The sequence below is a fragment of the Sminthopsis crassicaudata genome, chromosome 2 (assembly GCF_048593235.1).
Source record: "Sminthopsis crassicaudata isolate SCR6 chromosome 2, ASM4859323v1, whole genome shotgun sequence".
Lineage (NCBI taxonomy): Eukaryota > Metazoa > Chordata > Mammalia > Dasyuromorphia > Dasyuridae > Sminthopsis > Sminthopsis crassicaudata.
The window spans coordinates 316,644,206-316,665,453 of record NC_133618.1 but is presented as its reverse complement, the minus strand read 5'-3'; the positions used below and the strand labels follow the sequence as shown (position 1 = coordinate 316,665,453).

General features: G+C 34.7%; 1 protein-coding gene across 8 annotated transcripts in view; it reads right to left on the bottom strand.

Moving 5' to 3' along the window:
- The window catches only part of DPF3 (double PHD fingers 3), a 397,766-nt gene that overhangs the window by 137,051 nt on the left and 239,467 nt on the right, over window positions 1-21,248 (bottom strand). For all 8 annotated transcript variants that reach the window (XM_074290117.1, XM_074290119.1, XM_074290121.1 and 5 more), the window contains one exon: window positions 3,142-3,237. In XM_074290117.1, the coding sequence (XP_074146218.1) occupies window positions 3,142-3,237 (96 nt within the window). The remainder of the gene's footprint in view (window positions 1-3,141; window positions 3,238-21,248) is intronic.

The following is a 21,248-nucleotide window of genomic DNA, read 5'->3' as shown; positions in this document are numbered from 1 at the left end:
TAGAGAACCAGAGCCAGGAAAACAGGATGAAACAGATGATCTCTCAAAAGTCCCTTCCACCTCAATGAGTCTATGACTAAGGGCAGGAAAGTCACATAATATTAACAAAGCTAAAGTGACACAATTTACCTGCTTCCCCTTCCAAAACTCTGAGTATCTCCATATCATGAACAAACATTCCAGCTAACCACCAAATGGTAAATAGTTGGTATTCCATCTCCATATGCTTCCATATGCCAAGCCTCGGGCAGCTTATCTAAAGCATATGTAGTTCTCTGATCCCAATTCCCAAGTTCTCTAGTCACAGGACATATAATATCACCTTGCATATGTGAAGCATTTGGAAGTCATTGTCATCTTTTGTCTTCATAGAAATGACAGAATATAAGAAAGGAATTATTTCCAATTTACAAATTGAGAAACTGAGGCACGGGAAGACTAACTTCTCCAGGGTCTCTAAGGTGCTAAGTAATAGAAAAGGTACAAAAATGCAAATATGTTTATTATTAACCCAGTAATAATAATAATAATAATAATAATAATAATAATAATAATAATATAGTAATGTCTCACATTTATGTAGTGCTTTAAAATTTCCCAAAGCAGACATATAGCACAGCGGAAAGAGTTTGGGGCATGTAGAAGAGAAGACTCATCTTTTTTATTATTATTATTATTATTAAAGCTTTTTATTTACAAAACATATGCATGGGTAATTTTTCAACAATGACCCTTGCAAAAACCTTTTGTTCCAAATTTTCCCCTTCTCCCCATCCCTCCATCCTCTCCTCAGCTGGCAGGTAGAAGACTCATCTGTCTAAGGTCAGACATGAATGCAGACATGTACTAGTTGTGCGATCCCAGGCAAATTACTTAACCCTGCATGCCTCAATTTCTCATCTGTAAAATGAACTGGAGAAGGACATGGCAAACCACTCCGGTGTCTTTGCCAAGAAAACCCTTAATGCGGCCATGAAGAGTCAGACATGATTGAAAAATGACTTAACAATAACAAAATTTATCAAGCATGGTTTGCAGAAGAAACCTGTGAGATGGTGCAGATATTACCCCAATATTCAAAGAATCTATGATTTCATCAATGTAATAAATTGTCCCAACCAACACTGATCACAACTCATATATGAGAAAACACCATAATCCTAAATTATTGCCAAGGCATATAGGAGATGAAATGCCTTGCCCAGAATCACAAAACAAGTAAAAAAAAAATCAGACATAGCATTTGGACCAAGTTGAGAAATTTAAATTAATTCTATTTTGTAAATTATTCTATACTATATTTCCTTTGCATTGTAATTTATTCTGTTTCTGCTTAAGTCCCCTTTCTATGTCTTTGAGTTGAGCTCAGGAATTTCGTTTTCCCTCTGAATTAGTTTAAATTATTAATGGGGGAAATTGTTATCTACTTTACCTTCAGTTCCTGAGAAATTTTCAGGACATCTGTTTGTTCTCTTTAAGCCCCACAAATTAATTTGGTATCATCCCCCCAAAATATGTCATCTGTCCTTAACTATTCTTATAAATTAGGAGATTTTTATTGCTTCCAAAGACACAACAAATCTGATAGTTTTGATCCCCATGCAAAGAGTACAAATTGCATATGGATCCCTTAAAACCATTTAAATTCCTTGACTTTCAGAGAGGAGTGATTATTCACCCTATATGGGGACTAACTCATTTTCCTTCACATAAGCAATCTTGTTGTTCTCATGATACTACCATGTAACCAAATACATTGTCTTCCCTATCTACTGAACTCTGTTCATTGTTCTTCTATTTCCCAAAACTATATGAAGGCTAGTGAGCCATACCTTGTAGTCTTTTGGTCATTGAAAGGGATCATTGACCCATTTTGCTGATTATTACTAGTCTAACTAATAAATAAATCATGCTCAAAAATTTGTCTTTCAGTTTACCTTAATTTTCAAATATAACACTGTTCTTCCTGACTCCCACTCTATTAATTCCTCCATGCAACTCTTGGGAAAGCATTAATGTCTACACCTTATAGATAAGGAAAGTTCAGAAAATTTAAACAACTCGTCCACAAGTCCACAAGAGTCAAGAAGATCTGAGTTCAAATCTAAACTCAGACACTTCCTAACTCATTTAAATCATTTAACCTCTGTTTGCTTCAGTTTCCTCAACTGTAAAATGAGAATAAAGCTGGCATCCACCTCCCACGGTTATTGTGAAGATCAAATGAAATATTATCTGTAAAGTGCTCAGCACAGTACCAATTACATAGTAGGGACTCAAAAAATGCTTATTTCCTTCTCTATTTCCTTTCCTTCTTCTTTCTTTCCCTCCTTATCTCCTTTTTTCCATTTTTCCTTCCTTCCTTCTTCCTTCCCTATTTTCTTCCCCCCTTACTTTCCTTTTTCTTACTCATTTCTTCCCTCTTTCCTTTCTCTCCTTTCTTCTTTCTTCCTCCTTTTCTTCTTTATTTATTTCCTCCCCACAGTCACACAGCTAGCAAATGTTGGAGCCCACATTCAAATCTATATCCAAGTCCAATATTCTTCCCATTAAACCACATTGACTCACAGTAAACTAACCCTGTAAAGCACTACAGCTTTCAAACCGTCACACCTGAACTGACAAACAGCCCTAGGCATGCCTGAGGACTCAGGCCCAAAATAATGTTCATTTGTGGCCTCTATGCTTTTCTGTGGAATATTGTTCCAAGTATGGGAACCGAAGCAAAAGAGAACAGAAAACCTTCTCCTGCTTCCCCCACTCATTCACTTGACTAACATTCAAGGCTTATTCTCCTCTTTGGAGTACCCTTTGCTGAATGTTTTCTAATTATCCTCTCTGATAAAAGTTGAGGCAAAAGTTGAGCCTTTTCTCCATGGCATGAGAATCAAAGTCCTTTTTGAGGTAGTATAAAAAACACTGGCTCTGGAGTCAGAAAACTGAGTTCTAATACTGCCTCTGATGCCTACTATGTATATAAACTTAAGCAAGTAATTTAACTTTCCCTTGGATTGTTCCCTGAGATAGAAAATGAAGAAGGTATATTAGGTGGCCCCTAAGGTCCCTTGGAGTTCTAGATCCATGATCTTATATAGTATTTTCTGTATCTTCCTTTCCTCCTATGGAGAGCCTCTAACTTACCCGTCCTCTGGTCCTGTTCTTTCGTTTAGGAGTATCTTCTTCTAAATCTTCCTCTTCATTAACTTCTTCTACATTTTCATCATTTTCCAGAACCCTCTGAAATTATAGAAAAAGAGTGAGGACATTTAAAAAGGTAACAGCAAAGGAAAGAAGGGAGAAAGAGAAAAGTGAAGGGAAGAAGGGATCAACCAATCAGATTTTTAATAATTAGTATTATGACATAAACACTTTAAATGAAAGCAACATAGTGATATCTGAAGACAGAAGTGTTGTCCATGGATTTGGCAACTTGGCTATATGGATCTTTTCCTAACATCATCAACTTCTAACCTAAATCTTCCAAAATCATCATACTTTATCTTTTTCCCCAAGAAAAAAAATATCTTTTAAAAAAAGCTGACTTTAAAGAAATCCAAGTTATTAATAGCCATATTTTTAAAAACTGAAATCACAATTAGAATATTTAATTTTAAAACAACTCTTAGATTCTAATTCATATTTATAAGATTGGCAACAATGATAGAAAAGAAAAAGAAAACTATTGTTGGAGGAACTGAAGAAAGATAGACAATGGTGCACCATTGGTGGAATTATTAATTGGGTCAGTCATCCTGGAAGCAATTTGAATTCAACTGTGCACCCCTTTTAAACCAACTATCTAACTACTCAATGCCAGAGAGATCAAAAAAAGTGGGGAAAGTTCCATATGTACAGAAATACAACCAGATCCTAATAAGTATATGTAAAGAAACCCCTAAGTCATTATAAGAATTCACAGTGCATATTTCAATTGGGTGAAAAACAAGTGTCATGTTTTACGTAATCATAACTTTGAATACTGAAAATTTGAATACATATGATCATTTTATGGAATTCATTATTTGCACAAATCAGTATCTAGATATTATTATACAATAGCACCTTTTGTTTAGTAAAGAACTAGAAAGAAAGGGGATGGCCATCATTTGAGAAATATCTAAACTAATTATGTTATGTTGATATAATAGAATAATACATTATAAGAAAGGATGAAAGAGACAGTTTCAGAAAAACATGGAAAAATTTGAATGAATCAATACAGAGTAAAGTAAGCAGAATTAGAATAATCTATTCATTAACAATAACAGTGTGAAGAAAAACAACTTGGAAAGACGAGATTTGATCAATGCAATGTTACAATTCCAATGAACCAATGACAAGTCAAGCTACCCACCAGCTGATAGTGAGGTGATAGACTTGGAGTACATAATTAGGCATATATTTTTTATATGTTGTATCTCAGGGTTCAAACCTAAGCATTTGAATAAAACTGTACTCATTGATAGAAAAAACAATGACTCAATGTTCTGTACTTGCATCTGGACAGAATTATGAGAGCTTGGGAAGGGAAAGATTCTTTTTCCAGCTTCTGATTTTAAAAGAGGATAAGTACAGTTCCAGGTTCTTTTGAAAGATGTCTCAGAAAGAAAAGAGACTCTGGGAAGAAGTTGTAAAGGAGTCAATACATCCCTAGTTCTAGTTTACAAGTTACACTAGAGGCTCCTAGGTCTTTCCCCTTGGATGGGATCAGCCACTCTTTTGGTTGATCTTTCATATCATAGGATGAATGTAAGAACCTGTTCACTCTGTGTACTATCTGGTATGTTCTAATCTATATAATTTGTCTGATTCCTATTTGAAACTATCTCACATAAATGGGTTTCTTTGTGATTCACTATTTATGATAATCTTTGTATAACTAGTATCTGGTGAGAAAGAAGTCAGGTCTTCAGAAATACTGTGGGAGGCTCCTTCCCCATTAAGCAATCTGGTGAGAACCCTGAATCTAAAAAATTATTTCCTTTGGCCTAAAAATATTTAGCTGGGGATAGAGAAAGAGAAGGCATGTGGCAATACAAATAGATAAAATGCTAGTTTGGTGTCCTTTCACTGAGAAGAACAAAGTGGACCAACTTCATGATTTGATCTGTTATTTCCTCCTAGCAGAATTAAAGTATCCTTTGGAGAGGGTGGGTAAGATTTCAGAGATATCTATTAGTACCTCTCTGTAAGCCATATTTAGGCAAATCTACATAGATGTTTATATATCTATACGTACAATAAGTACACACTTATCATGGTAAATATGAAGTTTGTTTTGTTTGACCAAGCTTATTTTTCATTAATTTTTTTCAATAAATTGCAATGGAAGAGGAGTCTTATGGAAAAATAGCTAATAAGGCTGCCCAAATAAGGAAAAATGTTATCAAAGCACTTCTTTAATGCACCAAAGAGAAATGAAAAGAGAAATGAAGGAAGTTGAGAAGGAATCCCACACAATTAGGAGAGCTCTGAAAGCAATCTGCTGAATTTATTATTTATTTTTTAAAAGAAGAATTCATATGTAATATTGATATTTTCACATATAATCCTCCTCTGTTCAACTTTGTACATGGAAATGCACTTTTCTGGTATTCATTAAATCAAAGGTAACAAATAATTTTAGGTGGCCCAACAAAGCTCTCTCCACCCACCTAAGAGGTTTCATTAAAGCTTTTTCTAAAAGCATAACTGTTCTTTTTAAAGTGTCCTCTTAGAAATATGAAAATGTCATTTCTCTTATCCCCCTGCCATTCTGGAACTTTGTTCTGTTTGAGAAAAACAAGTAACTTCCTATTTTCTTAATCAGGTCAATGTTAATATTCTGCTAATAATAACCTATTGTTGTTTAAGCATAATAAATTATTATCATTTAAAATTCATTACCTAATAATTGCATTTTTTATTTGGTTTAATGATCATTTATTTAATTACTCCTTGAAAACAATCCTGAGAGTTTCATTAGCATTATTATTTTCATTTCACAAATGAATAAACTGAAGGGGCATATATTCCTAACTACTTAATATTAAGAGCATCAGATTTTGCTGGCTGTCAGTGTCCAGTCCATTACTTGGCTTTTTTGATAAGACTACATTGGCATCTCTGTCATGAACTTCACTTAGGTTATTTGCATCTATTAATTAAATGGGTGTGTGTTAATTATATTTTTCAAGAGTTTTTTGCAAGATTTAAAAGGGCAAGGGATGATGATTCATGATAGGGAAAAAAAAATCAGTTAACTAGATGTCAAGAATGTCCTAAATGTGGCTTGTGTCATTTAAGCCTCATTGTGCTTCCTTTCCCATCTTAAAATGAAATTAATATCATCCTGACCCACATACCCTCCATGTAAGTCCTACTCCACTACTGCATCACAGTATGGAGAAGACTCTGGGATTTCAAATGTTATACCAATTGAATTGGCTGGTTTGTGCCAAGCCTCTAAGACTTTCAATAAGGGCCTGGTGATGGTGATGGTGATGGTGATTCTAAGCTCAATGTCTCATCAGTCAAATACTTGGTCATCAAATGATGGATTTCTTTTGACCACAGAAATGTATTATTTTAACTACCAAGGCAAGGAGGAATTACAATTTGTGTCAATAGAAGATAAAAATCACTAAATTTAAAGGACTGAATAGTCTTCAACCTCACTGAATTATTGCATGGGTAAAATAGTGTCATGTCAATGGAAAATACTTTGAAAAGTATCAGGTACTTTTTAGAAATTAGGAATTATTATCCTTCATGTCACTTCATTTGGCAATATTTGACACCATTTCCAAGCCTTACATACAAAGCAGGTAGTTGTACCACTCATGAGGGGTAGTTGTACCACTTTCTCATGCCATCTTATTGCTAAGAAAAGATGCCTTGTGTCCTGACCCCAGTAGACAAAATCATGTTGTCAACATAATATCATCAATTTACATAGAACAGTCACTGGCATTTACATAGCAATTGAGAGTTTATAAAATGACTTTGGATGAGATTATTCTCCTTTTTAATGATGAGGAAGCTGAGATTTTGAGAAGTTCAAAGTGACTTGCCTATGGTCACACATCTGGTAAGTTATCAGAGTTGATCTATGAAGATCAACCAAGTCCAGGGACCTTTGCATGAAGATTATGTTCTTCTTATACATACATAAGGGACAACTACATGGTCATAGTGTGAAGCCTACAGGAAAACTCATCTTCCTGAATTCAAATCTGACTTCAAACACTTACCAGCTATGTAAGCAAGTTACTTAACCTGTTTACCTGAGTTTCTTTGTCTGTCAAATGAGTGGAGATGGAAATGGCAAACTACTCCAGTATCTTTGCCAAGAAAACTATAGATGGGGTCACAAAAAGTCAGACACAAATGAAAAACAGCTGAACAACAACACCTATATATCAAATTATTCCTCCTAAGAATTCAAAGCAGTTCAGAAATCCATTTCTGGCCTCTCTACTGAAATTGTTATGTAGCCTTAGCTACTTCTATATCTGTCAAGTAAATGATTAATTTTGCCTTGACCATGAAATAGAACCTAGCAGAAAAAGAGAATGATGATTCTAGTGGAGAAAATCTTGGCCTGTAGTTAGGAAGCCTAGCCTCAATAAAAGATTCTATATAGTAGTAGTAGTAGTAGTAGTAGTAGTAGTAGTAGTAGTAGTAGTAGTAGTAGTAATAGTAGTGGTAGTAGTTGTAGGTGTACTTGTAGTAGTAATAGTAATAGTAGTAGTAGTTGTAGTAATAGTAGTGGTAGTAGTTGTAGGTGTACTTGTAATAGTAATAGTAATAGTAATAGTAGTATTAGTAGTCATAGTAATAGTAGTGGTAGTAGTTGTAGGTGTACTTGTAGTAATAATAGTAATAGTAGTAGTAGTCGTAGTAATAATAGTGGTAGTAGTTGGTGTACTTGTAGTAGTAATAGTAATAGTAGTACTAGTAGTAGTAGTAATAGTAATGATAGTAGTTGTAAGTGTACTTATAGTAGTAATAGTAATAGTAGTACTAGTAGTAATAGTAATAGTAGTAGTACTAGTAGTAGTACTAGTGGTAGCAGTAGTAGTTGTACTTGTAGTAATAGTAGTGGTAGTAGTGGTAGTGATAATACTAGTAGTAGTAGTAGTAGTAGTAGTAGTAGTAGTAGTAATAGCAGCAGCAGCAACAGTAGTAATAATCATAGTAATACTAGTAGTTGTAGCAGCAGCAATAGTTGTAAAAAGCACTGATAGTGATGGTGGTGATATTAATAGCAGTGGTGCTGGATAGAAGTAGAAATTTATTAAGGCAATAATGACAAGAAGATACCTTTTTAAAGACTAGATCATCTTTTATATAGGAGTGAAGAGGGGGGGAAAGGAAAATACTAGCTATGATTATATTTAGCAGGGACTCAAAAAAAAAAAAAAAACAACTCCTAAAATCTGAAAAGGGAAATGTTGAAGACACTGAGTTTATCAAAAATCTTCATTTAATACAAATTCCAGAAATAATACCTAATCATGAAATGGATGACAAAAAGAGTACCAATGTCTCAAATGATTTTGAAAAGGAAATGAGCATACATACTAAGATTGAAATTTTAAAGTATTTTTGAGATTGATGGCACAAATTCAATTAGTAGATCAATTACACCAAAACAGTTGATATCTACTACAACCATCATGAATGAAAGCATTCCCTGATAGAGAATATTAAAAATTTGAGAACCTGAAAAAAGTATATTTGGTTGTCATTTCTAGGTAAAAAATATAGGAAAACAAAGCGGAGCTATCAAAGAAACCTCAGAATAAGCATCACACAATATATCCTAGCAGAAGCAATTTGAGAAGACTATTAAAGATCTGTGAAAAGACACTGGAAAACTGCATCAATATTCAGCTGGTACATATAGCAGAAAATCTATATGCCATATAACCCAATTAAAGGCAACACAAAAGAAACATGACTGCCTGCTCAGGGGAGAGTTTCTCAGAAGGTGAGTCAAGATCATTAAGAACAGGGTTACATCTCTATGCAAACAGACACAAAGTCAGACATGGAATGCCAAATTTTCTCCCTTGATTTCCTTTTTTTTCCTTTCTCCCTGTCAACCAACTTCTTGTTCAGTTGTTTCCAGACATGTCTGACTCTTCATGACCCCTTTTGGTGTTTTCTTAGCAAAGATACTGAAGTGGTTTACCATTGCTTTCTCCAGCTCATTTGACAGATGAGGAAGCTGAGGCAAACAACTGCACAGGGTCACACAACTAATAAATACTCTAACTCTTCACTCTATCTATTATGCTACCTAGCTACCATGGTATAACTGAGAGTGGAAAAAATAGAAAATGCCTTGTTTCCCCACCAATTATCACCCTGGAAGCCACAGAAAGCAAGGGAACATTCCTAACCTATATCAAAAATAGGACTTTTTCTCTAGAAATGGGAAAAGTTGGGAAGCCATCTTTGGAGCTGCTATATCAACATACCAATATCTGGGCAGACTTGAACTCTTCTGTCTCTCCTCTTCCTGAAACCTTGGCTGTACAGAATTATCTTAAGTAAATATCATTTAGTAGGTGGTCATATATTAGTTTTTTCTTCTTTTTCCCTCCCAATTATGGACACTAAAATACCACATAATTACTCATCTGAAGAGGCCTTTGCTGCCCAATATAGGACCTGAACTGGATGGAGAAGCCAATTAAATTTCCTTTTTATTTTAAAACTTTGAGAATTTATATAAATAACCCTCATTCAAATTGCTATAATGAGTAGCCCTAATTTAAGTATTTACATATATTATCTGGATTGTTTTCGGATATAACAGGACCTGATAAGAAGATTCCAAGGTCTTTGAGAATCTTGCCCAAATTGGAAACATGAAGTATCTTCCAATTCACAGAAATATGGTACAGTATGAAGACATTGGATTTATTATCAAGACATCTAAATTCTGATCTAGCAGAAACCAGAATCAAAAAGGGAAGCTTTGGAGGCATGAAATAAGTTTTTGAGGCTATGTAGTTTGCATTGTATGTTCACCACACCATGATATTTCCAGTTGTCTTAGACTTTGAAGGTAGTTTTCTTTCTGAATTCTCGACATTGGGAAATCTCATTATCCATTTGTTTTTCACATGCATTCAAAAAATCTATCCCTTTGGACAAGAATAAAGAAGGGATCCATGGATCAAATGGAGATTCAGAACACCCTTCAATTTTTTTCTCCATTAAATCCATAAAGGAAGGTATCCTAGAAAGAGTTATGTAATGTTTTCAAATCCCAGATCTGTTCCTGACTAGCTATGTAAACCTAGGTAATTTAACCTCTCTGGGACTCAGTTTCTTCCTTTGGAGAATAAAGGAGTTGAACTAATTGATATCTAAAACCACTTCCAATTCTAAATGGTATGTCCTTTCTGGGCTCCAGTTTTCCTGTCTGCAAAGGAAGAGGGGGAAAGAAGAAAGGTGAAGTTATTCCAGTCCCAGCCTATTTCATGAGATAAATATGTTTTGTGCTTTTCAGTGAATTCATTGAAATTTAGAACTCAAAGAAAATTTTGTGATCTAGTCCAACCCTCTCATTTTATACATAATTCCCCAAGTTTGTTTAATTCTTTGTTCAAGGTCACAAAACTAATTGGTAGAAATAAATTGCAAATTCAATAAAATGGCTCATACTTACATTGCACTTTATAATATATGGAGTGTTTTAAGTACATTTCATTTCATCCCTGTATCAATTTAATGAGATAAGTTGTATAGCATTATTATCCCCATTTCCAGATAAGAAAATTGAGTTTCAGAGGGTTGATGTGGTCATCCAAGGTCACATAGATAATAATCATGACAATAACAACATAGAATGTTATAAAATGTGTTAAGATTTGTGAAACACTTTATGTATGTCACAAGAACACAGTGAAATAGATGCTATTATCTTCATTTTACAAATGAAGAAAAATTAGGCTAAGTGATTATGTGACTTGTCCAAGGTCCTGAGATAAGATTTGAATTTGGTTCTTCTTGACTCTAAATTCAACAGTCAATTGGTAAACCTCCTGAGGTGGAGATACCTTGATTGTTCAGATTATCACTGAATGGATGCAACCTCAGTCAAACTGAGATCTGTTGAGGACCTTAGCTGTAAAAGGCCAAGCTCTCCCACTGCATCCAAGGCCATCGAGTCATCTTCATCTCTATCTGGACACTGGACCCAGATGGCTTTGGAGGGAAAGTGAGGTAGACAGCCCTCCCTCCCTCACTTCAATCCAATTTACCTGCATGCCATGGCATTACCTCCATGATGTTGTGGTCCTCTTCGAAAACAACAAACAAACAACAACAATAACAACAGTAACAAGAATTATTAAAGAAGTGTCAAACTTGGATTCAGGATAGGTGAATCTCACCACCCTATTGACTAGCTGTGTGGCCATAAGGTAAAAAATAACCTCTTTCAAATTCAGTTTCCTCACCTGTAAAATAGAGATAATAATATCTGTAGCATTTTTTTTCATTAGATTGTTTCAAAGACCATGTATATGAAGCAATTTATAAACCTTAAAGCTATACAAAGGCCCATTATTATTGTATTCAGCTAATAATGTTATTCCCTTCTGACTCAAAGAGAAGTATTCCTAGGGTAGCTTCCTAAAGGGGTAATCGGGTATTAACATCTGGTTAACACATTTATGTTCATCTTCTGTGATAACATCAACTGAGCTGAGAGTGGAGAAGGAAAATAAAAGTTCCCAGTAATTTAGACTCTCCTTCCATTCAATATTTGTTTATCTCTAGCAAATCAATAGGAATTTGGAGGACCAGAGACTGTGTCATAGCTTAAAAATACAGAAATTAACATTCTTTTGTTGAGTATGGACCTGGCATTTCCAAATCCATGGTTTATGCAATTTTAAACAACAGACATCATCTTACAAAATTCTCATAGGTTACTGACTATTTTGATGCTTACAAGGCTTTCCCACTCATAGGGAAAGCTTGATCCCTACAGAGCTCCCAGAACATTTGAGGCTCTCTCCACAAAGTTTAAGACCATAAGTTATTTCCTCTTCTTCAGGTAAGAAACCAAATAACTTTATATTGGTGCTTATAAAATAATACAGATTCACTGGAGAGGAGATATGTTATGATATTACAGGACTAACTGAGGAAGTGATTACATATTTAGCTAGACCATAATGCTATTATAATGTTATCAAAATTAATGAATAATAAAATAAAAATATTAAAATTATGTTTTGCATATATTGCAAATGGGTTAATATATATAAAGTGCTTTGCAAACCTTAAAATGCTATATAAATGCTGGATATTATTATCACATATGTTGATTAGTGCCCATGATAATTACTGTATGTTGCAGATACATTTGCACGTTAGCTGGTGTGTGTAATCTCACTGTCTATGCTGGCTACGTATATTCTCTTACCATTGCTTTGTTTTACCGATTATGCATTTTTGCTTGTATAGACGTCATATGTAGTGTTATGATTTTATGCATGTATTGTATGTTATTGTATTACTGTAGGCTATTACATGTTATACATACAATATGTAAGTTAAGAAGTAGAGAAGATTTCATAGAGATGTGGGTGCTTGAAGAAAGACAGAGCATTCCAGACTTGAAGTAATGCCATAATCAAAGGTAAAAAGGTAAATGACATGAAACAGCAGAATGAAAATGAGGTACAATAAATAGTCAATTTTGCCTGACATATAGAATTTGTGTTGGGATACTATGGCAAGATGAAGTTGCGAAGGCAAATCAGAGCCAGATCATGGAGGGCCTTACTATCAGGTTTGAAAGCTGACATTTATATTTTTAAACAATGGTAAAACATTTTTGATCCAGGAAGCAAAATAGTCAGAGATTTGCACTGCAAAACTTTCTTAAACAACCATGTGAAGAATAAATTAAAGAATATTGAGACTGGAAGCTAGATAGAAGAGATGCAATGAAAGTAGGCAGAGAGATGAATGAAAAATGTTCAGAAGTAGAATCAACAGGAATTAAAAACTGAACAGATCTTCAGAGAGAGAGAAAAAACACAAGACAAACTGTTGCTCTTGTTTTTGATGTTCAGTCATTTAGTCAGGCATGACTCTTTATAATCCTATGGCCCATAGTAAACCAAGCCCTTTTATCTTCCACTATCTCCCAAAGTCTGTTCAAATTCATGTTCATTATTTCCATGACACTATCTATCCATCTCATCCTCTACCATCCCCTTCTCCTTTTGCACTCAATATTTCCAAACATCAGAGTCTTTTCCAATGAGTCCTGTCTTCTCATTACATGAACAAAGTATTTTAACTTCAGCTTCAGTATTTGTCCTTCAAATTAACAATCTCAATTAATTTCTTTAGTTACTGATTGATTTGATCTCCTTGATATCCAAGAGATTCTGAAAAATCTTCTTCAGCACCACAGTTTGAAACCATCAAGTTACAAGTACTGACATCTTTGTACTATAACTCTCATAGCCATACATACCTACCATACATTTTTGTCTTTTATATATTCTTCTCTTTTTAATCCTCCTACCTCTATTAAGTCTTTTGGCATGCCCATTTTTGCATGAAACTGTTCCCTTGATACATCTAATTTGTTATTTTCTTCTACTTTTTTTCACCCCTCATTTAAAAATTTGTTTTATCTCTCCTTGCTATTCTCTAGAAGTCTGCATTTAATTAGTTATATCTTTCCCTTCATCCTTTACCTTTCAATTTCCTTCTTTCTTCATCTATTTGTAAAGCCTCATCAGATAGACATTTCCCTTTTTTTGTTCTTTGTCTTTGGAATGTTTTTTGTTGATGCATCCTACACAATATTGCAAACCTCTGTCCATAGTTCTTCAAGCACTGTATCTACTGGGTTTCAGCCCTTAAATATATTCATCATTTCTACTTCATATTCATAAGGAATGTTCTTTAGGCCATACCTATACAATCTGATGATTTCCCTTGTGTTATTTAGTGGTTTTTCAGTTACATCTGACTCTTTATGACTTCTTTTGGGATTGTCTTGGCAAAGATACTGCATATCTTTTGCAAAAGCAAAATAAATTTGCATTTATTTACTCAGCTTATTTCAAACTGAGGCAAACAGGCTTCATTGACTTTCCCAGGATCACACAGAATGTCTGAGGCTGGATTTGAACTCAGGAAAATGAGTCTTCCTGACTTCAAGCCTGGCATTCTTTCCATTGAACCATCTAGCTGCCCCCAATTTTCCCTATTTTCTTCCATTTAATTTTGAACCATATATAAACAGCTCATAAGCTGAGCCACACACAGCCGGCTCCAGGTCTTATTTTAACTGACTGTATAAAGTTTTTCCACCTTTGGCTGAAAATTATATAATCAATTTTATTTCAATATTTCAGGACCAATTGGTGCTGTCCATATGTAGAGTTCCCATCTTTGTTATGACTAATGAGTTATCTTGACAAAATCTTATCAGTCTCTGTCCTTCATTTTGTACTCCAAGGCCAAACTTGCATATTATTCCAATTATCTTTTGACTCCTTTAGTATTCTGATCTTCTAGGATGAATGTGACATCTTTTTGGTGCTATTTCTTGAAGATAACATAGGTCTTCACAGAACAAAGCAACTTCAGTATCAGTGGCTGCAGCATAGACTAATATTACTGTGATCTTGAATGATTAATCTTGGATTCAAACAAATATCATTCTATCATTTTTAAGATTATACTTCAGTACAGCTTTCTCATCCTTTTTATTGACTGAGGGATACTCCATTTCTTCATTCCTTGCCCATGTTAACAATATAATGATCACCTAAATTAAATTTACCCATGCCCATTGACTTAAGTACATTGACCAAAATGTTGATATTTAACCTTTCCAGTTCCTGTTTGACCATAGCCAGATTACTTTGATCCATAGGTCTTACATTCCAGGTTCCTATGCTATAATGACCTTTACAGACTCACTTTCCTTTCATCATCAGACCTTTCTATAGTTGAGCTTCCTTTCACCTTTGATCTAGGCACTTCATTATTGCTAAAGCTACTTGTGGCTGTTCTCTGCTCTTCCCTACTAGGATATTATACAACCTCAGGAGCTCATACCAGTGTCTTATCCTTTAACATTTTAATACTATCCATGAGGTTTTCTTGGCAAAGTTAATGAAGTGGTTTGCCATTTCCTTCTCTGATGGATCACCTTTGGCCACAGCTCTCCACTATGACCTGTCTGTCTTGAATAACCCTGCTCATAGTTTCATTAAACTCCATAAGCCACTTAACCATGAATGGCAGTGATACAGGACTACATAGTTCCAAACCTGGATGACTAGAAATGTAGTGATGCCATCACAAGAAATATTTAAAAATTAGCAGGGATGGGGGAAATAACTTTGAAAACTGCTTAATCAGCCTTTTATTGAAGAGTTGGGAAGGAAAAAAGAATTTCATTCAGAAAATGCTAGTTATGAGTTCAGTGGGAGAAGGATGGGCGGAAAAAGGAGAAGAAATTAGAGACAGAGAAAAGGAAATTGTATAAAAAGGGAAATAAAGTTGACTTGATTGCCCAGATATTGAGGTAAAAAGAATGATAACTGTATTTGAAGAATTTCCCTAGGAGCTTGCCATAGTACTCCCAGGGAATTTGGCTTCAAGAACTACTAGCAAGTATGACAAAAATGAGAATATTGCTTCTAGAAAGCATAGAATAGATCAAATTTTGCAGTGATCTGCAAAACACTTGCTATGTTGGTATTTCTGCCATGGCTATTATATATGCTCATTATGTATGCTAACTGGTTAACCTCTTATATGAGTAGAGGGGATGAAGGAACCTCTCCATTCTCCAAGTTATCAAATAGCAAGATGTGTTCCTTTAAAAGTTGGAAAGACTTCAATGTACAAACAGCAAAGAAAAGATTTGAAGAAACAGAACCGACAAGTAAAAGGATACTTTTACAAGTACAAAGGAGAAAGAGCTGAGCACTTAAAACTAAATAATGTAAAGAAGATTCTTCCTGAAGAAGAGATAACTGAACTCTCTAAGAAGGATAATTATTTGTCCTCTAAGTAATGATGGTGTGGATCCACAAAAGGCATCAGATGAGAGGTCATCCTATAAAGATCAGAGGAAGAGAAATTAGAATTGATTATTGACTCCCTGCTGAAAGGTATTAAAGCTGTTACATATTGACCAGACAAGAGAAAATTGTGCTGGCAAATGTATGTAGGATATAACAGGGACTTCCCAAGACTTGCCAAATCTCATGACTATTGCTCACTTCCAGAACTTCACATGAGCACAAATAGTACAGAGGAATCCCAAAAGTTGGCTAAGCACTTCAGAATCTTAGGTGAGAAACTGAGCACCATCAGGACACAAGTAATGGAGCTAATTGGTACAATGGACAGAATACTAGATTTGAGTCAGAAAGATTGAAGTCCAAATATTCCTCACATCTAATTACTAGCAATTTGTCCCTGGGCTAATCATTTAACCTCTCTCAGACTTAATTTCTTCACTTACAGATCTTGCAGGGTTGTTATGAAGAACAGAAGATATAATATTTGTAAAGTACTTTAAAAAATTTAAAGCACAATATAAATGCTATACTGGCGCTAATCAAAAATCTAGGACTTCAGATGAAAAAGAAAGGCTTGGAGAGTAGACTTGTTAAGAAAATGGTGTCTAGAAGCAGGTTTAGATTTAATTAAAATGCTACAGTGTGAGTATAAAGTATAATCAATAAATAAAATGTAAAGTCTTATACTTGGATTCTTAAACATCACCTTCACAATTAAAAGATGGGAGACATATGGCCAGAAAGCAATATTCCTGAAAAAAAATCTGTGGATTTTAATTGGTTGTCAGTTCAATATCAGTCAACAATGTCATGATGCTAGCAAAAAAAAAACTAATGTAGTCCCACTTGCTCAGAACAAGAAGGCTTAAAGGGAAAATGATAGCTGCCTTCAAGTATTTGAAGGGAAATCTTGTGAAAGAAGAACCAGGATTTTTCTATGTAGTCTCCCTAGAGTATAAAACCAATTTTATTTTAGATCTAGAAGATTTAGACTTGATATATGGAAAAATATCTTACCAGAGCTAATTCAAAAGTTAACCCAAAATGGAATGGGCTGTCTCAAAAGGCACTAAGTTTTTCATATGAGGCCTTCAAGAAAAGGCTGAATGATTACTTAGAAAAATTATTGATGGGATTTTTCATCAGTTTGGTTACTTTATATGTCCTCTGAGATTCCTTCCAACCATAGTAATCCAAGATTCTGAAATTCTTTGAGGAGGTTACTCCATCAGAAATATGTTTCTTTTCTTCCAATGAACATTCTATCCTATGGATAGGAATATTACCTATCCAAGGACACTTCAAAAATCAATATATATATATATATTTTAAAGTTCCTTATTGTGATAACAATCACAGTCTACTATGTTTAGAGGGATTTTTTTTACCTACAATAAATATTTACAACTTTCATAAGAGCAGATTATAGGAGTAAAAACAAGAGACGAGAATTTGCTATAAATAAGAAAGAAACCACGTAAGTGATTTGGAAAGGTTCAAACATTGAAAGATGAAAGGTTGAATTTTGGGGAAAGAAACTGGGGGAAATTTAGAGGTCAATTTCCAGGACCAAGCAATAATCCAGGTTCTTGTTTGGGATTGAAAGAGCAGAAAAATCAAAGAAAATTAAAGAAACTATAAAAGAATTAAGGAGGATCAAGTTAGAAATTAATGAGTTAAACATATAAAGGAATATTCAAGAAAAATAAGAAAAGAAAGTTGGTGACACAAGGCAAAGTAAGGAAAAGTAAGTGGAACAACTGAAAGGTAAAGGAAACAGGGTATATTGGTAGGTGAAGTAAACTGATAAAATCCATACAAAGTTGGTGCAAGATTAAAACACAGATAATGCTATGGTCTAACCTTCCATCCAGTCATTCACTAGAAATTGAAATACAATAAAATATTTATGAATCAGCAATACAATTTTTAAAATTATTTTACCTGTATGGATAAGGATTGTCCCTGTAATTTCTCAGGTGTATTCATTCCCAAGAATTGTATCATTCCCACAATATATTTAATTTGATTAATGACTACAACTATGAGCCAGACAGGTGATCTTTTACCCATTTTTACCTCAGTAAAGATTCCCCTTCCCTTAGTGGTTGCCCCCTCTAAAATTCTTGATGGAAACTGGAATGCCCCTATATGTCCATTGACAATTGGTATAGATGGAAGCTGGGCATCAGTATACAGAAGCCTCTTAGACACATGTGTTCCTTCCTTTCCAATCCACCATAACTTGAGCATATGATCTCAAGATTCCTTAAGTCCTGCTATTAGAATACTATAAGCCTCAGAGAAACCTTGACTTACCTTGGAGGACTTACCCCAAGGTAAATTGATTGATTCTCTTATTGAAGGCCACTGGGACATCATTTGCCTATATGGCTTTTGATGTCAGCTTAAAGTTTGAAAAAAATCTTGATTTGTGAAAGCAAAGCTGATTTCCAATAAGCTTGATGATGATCCAGAAGATGATGAAAGCCCCTTAAGAAGAATAGCTAGGAAGAATTAAGGCTAGCAGATCAAGGGTCCCTCAAATGTAAATTAAAAGACTTAAATAGCTTGAATGTTCTAGTGGAATGAAAGTTTTCCAGGATGTCCCATGTGTTGACAGAACATAAAGATTCTTAAAGCCCCACATCAAACTTTACAAAGTGGTTTATGCAGGTCTGTATAGTGATGTGGAAAGAGAGACCCACAATTAAAGCCTGATACCCCTAGCATGGGACTCTGCACAGAAAGCAGAATTTAATTGTCACAGGAGGCAGAGGAATGCATGGAGGAGCTGAAGGAGAAGGAAGGAACATAAATCCAGTTTTCCAAACCTGTCTCTTTTTTAGGAATTCAATTCCCTCCCCTTGCTGACCCTTTTTGGGAAATAAGCAGCAGAGGGAATTTCTTGTCATAGGGCTAGATATGTAGGACTTCTCATCTTAACCTCTTAAAAACAAAGAACAGCCATATATCTAACTGGCTTTGCAAAAGTAAACCAATTGTAAGATTCCCAAATCTATGGAAGTCTGGCTGAAAGAAAATCTTCATTTTCTGCATTAGACCAAGAAACTCATTAAGCATTGCTGTAATTACTCATTAAATTGTTGTTTAAACTTCTGCAACTTCCCACTTTCCATACTGGTAAAAGTTGACCCCTCTCTAGGAAATCATGAGAGAGGGGGATTGGGTAAGGCATATTAATTGGATAAATCTTAAGCTATCTTACCACCAAAGATGGTACCCGATTCTCATCCTCATTCCCATACTCATTCCCTGCTAATCTTAGCAGGATTCATCACTTCCACCAATAGGACTTCTGGGCTTGAGGCTACACTTTTCATCTGTAGCCAATTGTAATTATTTTTTTCTGCTGATCAGTTCCTTATCTGCCCCTCTGTCTTTCAAAATACAATCCTTTTTTAAAAAATACAACAGTACTGACAAGATGGTAGACTAAATAATTTCCCTACTTCCCACTAAATCTCAACCCTTATCTCCCCAAAAGAAGATTTATATATCAGATACCCAGCAATTCCATCTGAATTCACAGACAAAAAGAAGGAAATTCTGAACAAATCCTTATATTTTAAGATTAAAATCATTTAAAGCATTCAATCAGCGCTCCTCCTCAATCTGATTTTTGCATAAGACATATACTGGTATCTCCTCCAACTGCAGAGACTTTGCTGACAAGTATCATTCCTTGCCCTGCCCCACCACAAATAAGGACAACAAGAATCAGACATTAATCTGGGGGAAGTAAGGAGGGGCAGCTGCCTTAAGTTTGAGGTGACCCTAGATAAAGGGACACTAAAGCTGCAGAAACTCAGGCTGTTAACACCCTCCTTCCCCTCTTCCTACCCTAAAAAAAGCAACAGGTGCTAATTAAGCCCATCCAGAGAAGAAAAGAAGGACCAAGGGAGGAATTGAAGCAAGAGGCTTACGTAATTGTTTGTACCAAGCCTGATGGAAAGACCCTAAAACCCAAATGAGGTCAGTCCTGTCTCTCTCCTCATCCTCAGAAATTATTCAAGACAGGGCACTAGGATAATCCCACAAAATGAGTGGAAGCTGAGGTCATTTTATCATCCACTTGCATGGGTGTACCCTGAGTGGGAGGAGACAAAAACTGATTTACAAGCCAATGAGAGGGAAGGAAGCTGAAACAACAAAGATTAAAAAAAAAAAAAAAACTCAATAAAAACCCAGAGAATGAGCATATAAATCAACAAAGAAGATCCTAAACCTAGAAGAAAGAATAAATGCTAAATACTCAAAAATACTCAAAAAAAATACTCAATTAATAAATAAAGACAAAGTGAGCCAATATGATAAAACACAGAATCCTGTGAAATGCCAAGACAATATGAAATTTTAAATATTCCAGAATGGTTCAAAAGAAAAAATAAAAGAGAAATAAAATCTATGAGTATAAATTATGAATGGATATATGTCAGAAATTATAGCTCTCAATATAGAAGTAAAAAAAATCATTGGATTAGAAAAAATTTGAGTTTATGCTGCAAAGTTTCTTCAAAGAAGCAAAAGAAAGGTTAACATTTGGAATACAAAAATATCAAGTAGGCAAAACATCTAGTGAAAAAAAGAAAAATGGAATAATGTCAAATATACACACATACATACACAAACACACACACACATATACACGCACAAGATTCATATATAAGCTAAATCCATTGAGCTTGAAGACAAGATGTACAGAAACAGCTTAAGGATCATAGGTCTCCCAGGAGAACATGACAAATAAAAAACCAAAATGGCATTCACATCTGTCCCCAATTGCTGGATGCACAAAACTAATTTATTTTCATTTTCTTCTTACTGGTCATCTAGCTTTTCTAAAACCATTAGTTAAAATCAGGAGATACTGATTTATGAAATATTATTATTCTCCCTTTCATCTTCCTTAAGCATCCATCTGGCTAATCCTGCAGCATCACTAGGGGCCCCTTCCTTATCCTTTTGAGAAGATTCCATATATATATATATACCTCTACTAGGTCCTATACCTCTGTCTATCCAATAAATCCAACTACTTTTCCCCTAATAAAACTACAAAATTAATCACTAAGTAATTGTAAATAATTGGCAAATAACACCAAAGATTCTGAGTTAGATCTGATTCAAGTTAGTCCAGTGATTCAGGCA